At 45.6% G+C, this 8,506-nt stretch overlaps 1 protein-coding gene across 1 annotated transcript in view; it reads right to left on the bottom strand.

The window, feature by feature from the left end:
* Positions 1 to 8,506, bottom strand: part of atp8b2 (ATPase phospholipid transporting 8B2) — a gene marked incomplete at both ends in the record, with an annotated part of 39,747 nt that overhangs the window by 13,817 nt on the left and 17,424 nt on the right. The window contains 4 exons of the mRNA XM_080858049.1: positions 3,052 to 3,167; positions 4,735 to 4,923; positions 5,951 to 6,119; positions 6,508 to 6,742. Coding sequence (XP_080714175.1) covers positions 3,052 to 3,167; positions 4,735 to 4,923; positions 5,951 to 6,119; positions 6,508 to 6,742 — 709 coding nt within the window. The remainder of the gene's footprint in view (positions 1 to 3,051; positions 3,168 to 4,734; positions 4,924 to 5,950; positions 6,120 to 6,507; positions 6,743 to 8,506) is intronic.

Genomic DNA, 8,506 nt, shown 5'->3' on the forward strand with positions numbered 1-8,506 from the left:
TGACAAACTAATTTCACTGATGTTTTTTAACCCCTTTTTTAGATCGTAGTTTGCCTGAACCTGAAATAGCGCTTGAAACAAAATTTCTGGAACTGTGTTTGTGTCATTCGTACGACTTGTCATTCAGTTCAGTGATTTTTTTTCTTTCCAGACTAGTTTGGAAAGTCACACTTAATATGGTAACATTTGTATTACAATCTGAAATGGTCAAGCAGAAGGCATTTGTTGATTTGAGATAAAATAACCCTACTAACAGAGCCAGAAATATCTACCCTTACAAGGATTAGAATCTTGACTAGCACTACTACTGCTAGTATTTTAAGGCCAGAAATGTCACAGCCCGCGTTGAGTCACACTCAGCTACTGAAGGTCTTTCAACTAAACCACACTTCCACAAAAGGCAATCCCTTAATAAAATCACTGTCCAAGGTTTTTGTCTGCCACACACCAAAGGAAATTAACATTTCCCCCAAATTTCCACCACGGCTGCCATCATTTCCTGACCCCATCTGCCAAGCAACCACCTCCCCTGCTGTTCTCCTTATCAATCCAAATCTGCAGGCATCAGCAGGGGTAACATGTTGGGAGCAGTACAATTCTAAATATGGAGAACTGCGATATGATCGGACATAATTAACCCGGCTGAACCTCCAGGCATTGAACCAGCATTGTTGTTTGTCTATCTGCTTCTCTTGTATTGTATATTGTTATGTATAGTATGTGTAAGCACAATGAAAGTCAGTTCACCAGGTCAAATTCCTTGTTTGTTCAAACTTACTTGGCCAATAAAATCTGATTCTGATTCTGCTTCTGTCCAATCCCAGCTCCAGAGGGGAGACCCAAACATGCCCTGAGTTCCTGTCTGAGGGGGATAATGGACTGGTTCTCACATCTCTACCTGTCTTTCATCAACATAAGGTAAACTTGGCAAACGAGGCCCTTGGAGGCAGAGGAGTGGGAGTGATTTCTCACAATAGCTGGAAGCTGGCAGCACTCCCTGCCTCTTACAAGGAGAGGATGAAGGAGCAGGTCTCAGAGGGGTTGGGGAAACAATGAGGGAAAGAATGCAGGACATTTTGGCCGACCCGAATGAGGGATGGTTTTCTCAAGTAAATATTGGACGCCACAGACCAAGGGGGATCTACAGAGCATCAACTGCAAGTCCTGACCTGAAATGGTTGCGCCTACCATGATAAACCCTGCAGCTGTATGCGGGAAACACAGACATAGGGAATGTGCTTGAGGGGAATTCTGTAACAGTCTGAACTGTATCGTGATCTTAACGATTACTAGAAGAACCCTTCCCTGAAGCATAGCATGTGTGACGAGCACAAGCACCCGTGTCAAAATCTAGAGCTGACCCAGGTCGCCCTTCCCCTGAGGGGCACCCCTCTGCAATGACAGGTACAGTAAGGTACAGCTACTAAGCTGCAAGGCAGACATGTCAAAACCCGACAGCACAGACACCCCCTATCCCTCCGGTGTTCAGGCTTCTCCCCCTGCACATATCTCCTCAGTTACCAGCAGCTCACCGTTTGGACTTAGCAGCGGCACAGAGAGGGCAACCAGAGTTTAGTTTGATAGACAATGAAACTCAGTACAACATCGGTACAGAACTGCAACTGTTTCACATGCTGCTTCGATACTTTGCTTACCAACTTTTCAAATGTGTTTTTCACCCCTTAGTAGCTTAGTAGACGTGCTTAACATTGTAAATGTGTCATTGCTGTCTTGCACATTTCCTTTTATTGTCCTTTATAAAGCCCCCACCCAAAAAGAATAACTCTAGATGCTTCCGTACTCAACAACTACAGTCATGCCACTGCTATAAAGCTTTCCATTGCTTTCAATAGACCGCTTTTACTCTGAGATAAATCGAACACCCACTCTCAGTTTTTTTATTTGGCTATTCTGTGTATTGTTACGTTGTTTGTTTTTTGGTCTGTGGCTTTTTCCTTTTCTTGTAGATGCAAATGCTGCAGCCTCTGCTTCAATGCCCAGACATCGCAGATAACATTAGGGTGTAATGTCTATTGGTCTGGTGTGGTTTAAGCCTGAAAACACCTTGCTTTACCCTGCTTTATGTGCTTTTCAGTTGCCACATTTGGATGTCATCCAATAAATTGTGATAGCTTCAAAGCTATCATATGGAGGAATGAAAGATCTTAGTGTTTATTTCCTGACATTGCTTACACTATTTTATGTTTTGACAATCTGTCTGTGACCTAACCAAATGGCATTGCCAAGGGCGCCGCGATCCTTAGCATCCAAATGGTTATTGTGGGTCCAGACCTTGCTGTCTGCAGTCCTTATACACATATGAATTCACACCTATTACACCCAAGAAAGAACTTTCAGCCCACAGATTTATTTTAAACCATAAAACCCAGTGTAAGGTGACCTACAGGAATCATCCTGTCTATGTGTACATCTAAGTCTATGTCTATATTTATCTGAAACACGATCCCAGAAACAAGCAAATAATGCAGCGCTTCCTCAAAGCTGGACAATGCGAAATTGCAGCATTCGAAACCATCAGGATGGTGCAGGTACACCAAGCTACCACAGGGGGGCAGAGTTGCTCCACTTACACAGAAAGAGACACTTGGTAAGACAGAAAGAGACCTGATCATTCAGACATAAAGGGGAAGCAAACAGACACAAACTCACTCATGCGTAGACAGTCAAACAGAGACATCAGTGCAGACAGGTGGTCTGAGGAGAATGTAGCAGGTGTGTTATGTAACCATGCATGCACACACGCAAACATTCGCAAATGTTGACACAGACGTATCAGTTAAACAAACAGGCAATCTCAAGGGAATACAAAGCATATTAAAAGGCACAGACACCTGCAAACACTCAATACAAATACACACACACACACACACACAGAAGCATGGATATATATATAAAGAAAAAACACATGTAGTTATAAAAAAAGGATGAGAGTCTTATAGACAGCAAGTACATAGCTAGACAAACTCTCTCTCTTTCTCACAGACACACACACTCACACACACACACGCACAAACACACACACAAACTTACATTGAGGTGGTCGGAGGTGATGTTCATGAGCTCGTGGTTGCAGGGGTGAAGTCTCTCAAATAGCACGGTGTCAGCTCCTTTACAGTACAAACGGATACGACCCTCTGGGTTTCTCACTGCAACACACACACACACACACACACACACACACACACACACACACACACACCCACACCCACACACAGAAAGCCAGAAACACACCAAATAAGGCATCATAAAATAAGAAATAAACATACTGAACTTTTACAGAGTAACACCAGTGCTAAGGAACAATGGAGAAACCGTAAAGAGGTGAAGTCCACTTCGCTAAGGGGTTAACATTAGGCAGAGCAGTTTGGGTTTGCGGCAGATGAAATGGGAGTGGAAGGGGCTTGGAGGTGATGTAGACCATTCATCTCTGCTGATGGGTAAATGAGGCACAAGGGCTGAAGACACGTGTAAGAGGGCGCTTTCATTTACATCTGGTTCATTATCAAGTGAATCATCCAAAGTGTCTTACAGTGCAGCTAAAGCACGGTGGTGATGTCAGCACTTTGCCTCAGCCGCTGCTCTACAGGGACAGAGTCTGATTGGGAGTGTGTGTGAGAGGTGGGGGAGTGGGGAGTGGGCTTTTAATGTGATGTGTGAGAGAGGGCGAGGGAGATGAAGGGTGTGTGTGTGTGTGTGTGTGTGTGTGTGTGTGAGGGCACAGGGCACTGACACACGTTCTCAACAGCACTTCTGAAACATGTCTCACAGTCAACCTTCGCTGGCTGAAAAATTATGCCCTCTGGCATTGGACTGATATAAATCACCCCCTCTCTCTCTCTCTCTCTCTCTCTCTCTCTCTCTCTTTATCTCCCTCTCTCTTTTATAGATATATATATACATGAATATATTTCTTTTTTATTTTTCCACCATTACCAAGAAATTGAAAGTTCCCCTTAGATTTATGCCCCCTCTTACAAACACAGCAGCAATACGTTCACATTAATAATATTACTGTTACAAGAGCTGGGAAACCAAAAAGCCAGAAGTTTATTTATTCAACTTGGCAGAAGCACTATTGAGTTATGCCAGCTTAAGCGCCTTCTTACATCTGTACAGTGTGTTTCAGTGTGTGTGTGTGTGTGTGTGTGTGTGTGTGTGTGTGTGTGTGTGTGTGTGTGTGTGTGTGTGTTTGTGTAAAGAATTCAATCTTTCTCCTGGTTCCTTTTTCTGACCCACACACACCTGTTCTTGTCTTTTTTCAGGCTTTTCTTGTTTCAGTGGTTTTCTTGCTCAAACAGATGTGCAGGAGTCAGGAACAATAAAGATGAGATTGCGTGTGTGCTGATGCTGATTTGAATATTTCAATACACTTTTGAAACTGGGAAATGCATCATGCATGTGTGTGTGTGTGCCTGTTTTTGGGTGTGTGTGTGAGTTTGTGTTTGTGTGTGTGTGTGTGTGTGTGTGTGTGTGTGTGTGTGTGTGTGTGTGTGTGTGTGTGTATGTGTGTGTGTGTGTGTGTGTGTGTCTGTGTGTGTCTGTGTGTGTGCCTGTTTGTGTGTGTGTGTGTGTGTGAGTTTGTGTGTGTGTGAGTGTCTGTGTGTGTGTTTGTGCGTTTGTGAATACCGGTATGCAACATTATGTGCATATGTGAATATGCACATTTATAAGTGTGTGTGTGTGTGTGTGTGTGTGTGTGTGTGCGTTCTGTACCTATGACAGACATCCTCTTGCGGATGTTGTTGAAGTCCAGGATGGCGAGGAGCGTATAGGTGACGGGGCGGCCCAGCTCGTGCACGGTGATGGTGCCCGGCGTGCGAGAGCGGAAAACAAAGCCGAAGTTCCGGGCCGCTGTCACCAGAGCGCCCTCATCTGGAGACTGGGCCTTATACAGCAACGCCCCTACAGAGAGAGAGAGAGAGAGAAGGACAGAGAGAGAGAGAGAGAAGGACAGAGAGATAGAGAGAGAGAAGGACAGAGATAGAGAGAGAGAGAGAAGGACAGAGAGAGAGAGAGAGAGAGAGAGAGAGAGAGAGAGAAGGACAGAGAGAGGGGAATAGAGATGAGAAGATAGAGGTGTGAATGGGAGAAAGGGAGAAAGAGAGATGAGGAGAGAGGAAAAGAGGAAGGGAGATAGTGTGGAAAAGAGATGGAAAGATAGAGGGGGAGGAGGGATGGAGAGAGACAGAGGGAAGGACAAACGGCAGAGAAACAGACAGATTCTTATGAATTATTATACGGCTCTTCAGAATGTTCCAAAAAGTACCGTTGATTTGAATGGGCCATCCCTACGTCATACCCATACATTAATTCCTGCTAACAGACCTCTGCGAAAGATAATCACCGCTGTCATTGGCAACGGGTTTTGTACTTCTAATTCACATCTTTCATATCATTCCGCCAGAAGTCCAGTCATTTTAACGCAACAGTAGAGAGTAATTTGAAGTCAGCAAGTAATGGGTTGCTATGCAACACCTGAAACTTCAAAGTTCTATTTGCTTGAAGAACTATTTATTTCTAAACAGGACACATGAAACGGCACCTAAATCATTAAAAAGAGGTATGTTGGAGGAATGTCTTCTATCGTTTTTGGCAAGTACCCGTATAATAAGCGGGATAATGTATTGTCCGTCGGTGACGGACAATACATTATCCCTTACTTAATACATAGGTTCATCAGAGGTTGTACAGTAGGTAGTATTTCTCTTTCATCTCTCTCTCACCCCCTTTCCCCCTTCCTTTATGTCCCCCTCTCTCTCTCTCTTCTATCTCTCCTCTCCCTCTTTCTCACCCTCTCTCTTCTCGCTCTCTCTCTCTCTCTCTTCTATCTCTCCTCTCCCTCTCTCACCCTCTCTCTTCTCCTCTCTCTCTTCTCTCTTCTCCTCTCTCTCTTCTCTCTCTCCCCTCCTCTCCTCTCCCTCTCTCTCACCCTCTCTCTTCTCCTCGCTCATGGCGGTGTGGCAGAGTGAGAGCAGCCTGAAGAACTCTTGAGCGGCCGGCTCGCCCGTCTTCACCGCCTCCAGCAGGGACGCGTCGTAGAAACACAGACCCCCGTCAGCCAGCGGGTTCCCCACGGAGAAGTCCAGGGGCTGCGGCCTCTGGTGGGGGGAAAGAGAGAGGGAGAGAGAGAGAGAGAGAGAGAGAGAGAGAGGGAGTGATGAAAGAGAGAGTGAGAGAAAGAAAGAATGAAAGGGTAAATAAGGAGAGCTAGGTATTTGTTAAGTATGTCAGAACATTAAGTGAAAAGAGCGCTTCTCACCTTGCCCTGGGGTCCAACAGGAACCACATCACCTGTGGAAATAACACACACAAAGTCAAGGAGGGTGTGTTTGTGTGAGTATGTGTGTGTGTGTGTGTGTGTGCGTGTGTGTGTGTGTGTGTGTGTGTGAGACAGACATAGTGTTGTGTGTGTGTGTGTGTGTGTGTGTGTGTGTGTGTGTGTGTGTGTGTGTGTGTGTGTGTGTGTGTGTGTGTGTGTGTGTGTGTGTGTGTGTGTGTGTGTGTGTGTGTACCATAAGCATGGCCGTTGATGGAGCACTTGTTGAAGGTCATGATGTTCTGGGTGAGGGTGCCGGTCTTGTCGCTGAAGATGTACTCCACCTGTCCCAGCTCCTCGTTCAGCGTGGTGGTCCGGGCCTCCGCTGGCGTGTTGCTACGGTTACAGTACATGCGGCGGTCCCAGTTGATGAAGTAGCTGTGGCCCAGCCGGATCACCTCCACACTGAGGTCCAATCACAGGGAGCGGGAGAGAGACACACACAGACATGTTTTGCACAGCCATTTTGCTTGCAGATCAATACACATGGAGATGAGAGATAGAGAGAAAGATAGAGACAGACAGATAAACAGAGAGGCAGACAGACAGATGGGTAGACAGACAGTTTACCCATGCAGCAAACAAATCCCCAAAAGCTTACCTACTCCACACCTTAAGCACACTACCACCACTAACCACCACCACACTCAAACCCCTGTACCCGAACACCACACTCAAACCCCTGAACCCCAACATCACAAGACCACACTCAAACCCCAACACCACACTCAAACCCCAACACCAACCAACACCACACTTAAACCCCTGTACCCGAACACCACACTTAAACCCCAACACCCCAACACCACAACACCACACACAAACCCCAACACCCCAATACCACACTCAAACCCCAACACCACACTCAAACCCCAACACCAACCAACACCACACTCAAACCCCTGTACCCAAACATCACACTCATACCCCTGCACCCCAACACCACAACACCACACAGACACACACACACACACACACACACACAGTCATGTGAGGTGAGTGAAGTAAGTCTGGCTGCAGAGTTAATGTGGTCACAGTGGGATCTGGTTGAGATCTGGTTAAGTGGAGTTAAGTGGGTTATCTGGGTGAGTTTTAGGGATAGGGACGGGGGGGCTGGGGGGGCTACGTCTTACCTGCACAAGGAGCTCTGAGGAAAACATGGACAAACAAAACAAAAATATGTAAATAAACAAACACACAAACAGGCCAACACAAAAGCCAAACAATAGCAGGTCAAGCTTAAATCCAATCAGAATCCACCCAACAGAGAGGAGGGGAAGGCTGGTCATTGATGTCTATAGCAGGTTGCAGCCAATCAGAGATTAGGAGGAGAACAGAGAGGTGATTGGTGGCCTTCATGGGAACACTTTCACTCAGTATGTGACCTCCTGTATTAATTAACGCACAAGTACACACACACACCCACACACACACTGCTGATTTATTTTGAGACTCATAATCAACAAGTGTCCGGGAAAAGTGAGTAATAATTTTCCTCAGGTGGTCAGACAGGTGGAAAATGGCTGTTTTAACGCCCTCTAGGGCCATCTGATTCAGTCCCGTTCAGCCGAACCATATGACGGTATGATGGAGCAGAGCGATTGAGTGGACATCAATCTGGACTGAAGTGTCAACTGGCCAGTCTCCTGGCCTCTAAAACAACCTCCTTTCCAAATATACTGTACGCTCATCTGTTTCTGGCTCTCTGCCTCCCTTATTGTCCAACACTCAAAAACACTATTTAACAACCTCACTCCGTCTAACTCTCTCTCTTTCTCTTTGTATACCAGAATCAGATTGGCAAAGATGAGTTATTTAATTGTTTTCAAACACCTACGCATGTATGGGTTGTATGTATGCATAGGCTGAATGTATGAATAGGCTGAATGTATGGGTTGTATGTATACACTATTAGTAGAATATAAACCGCACTCTCAAGCTTTTCTCCTTAATAATAAGACCAGTTTATTTTGCACAGACGCGTTTCGGCCTTAAGCCATCGTCAGTGTGTGTCGCACCCGAAAATGCATTTATATTTTTTTGAAGTAGAGCGCGCCTATCCCTACTAATACTTGTATGTATACACTCCATGGGCTCTAACTTCATTGATGGGCAACGAGCAAAGCAAAGTGCAACCGGTAAAGTCGGTCACGGATGAACTAAAGCTAT

Source organism: Sprattus sprattus (assembly GCF_963457725.1).
Source record: "Sprattus sprattus genome assembly, chromosome: 19".
Lineage (NCBI taxonomy): Eukaryota > Metazoa > Chordata > Actinopteri > Clupeiformes > Clupeidae > Sprattus > Sprattus sprattus.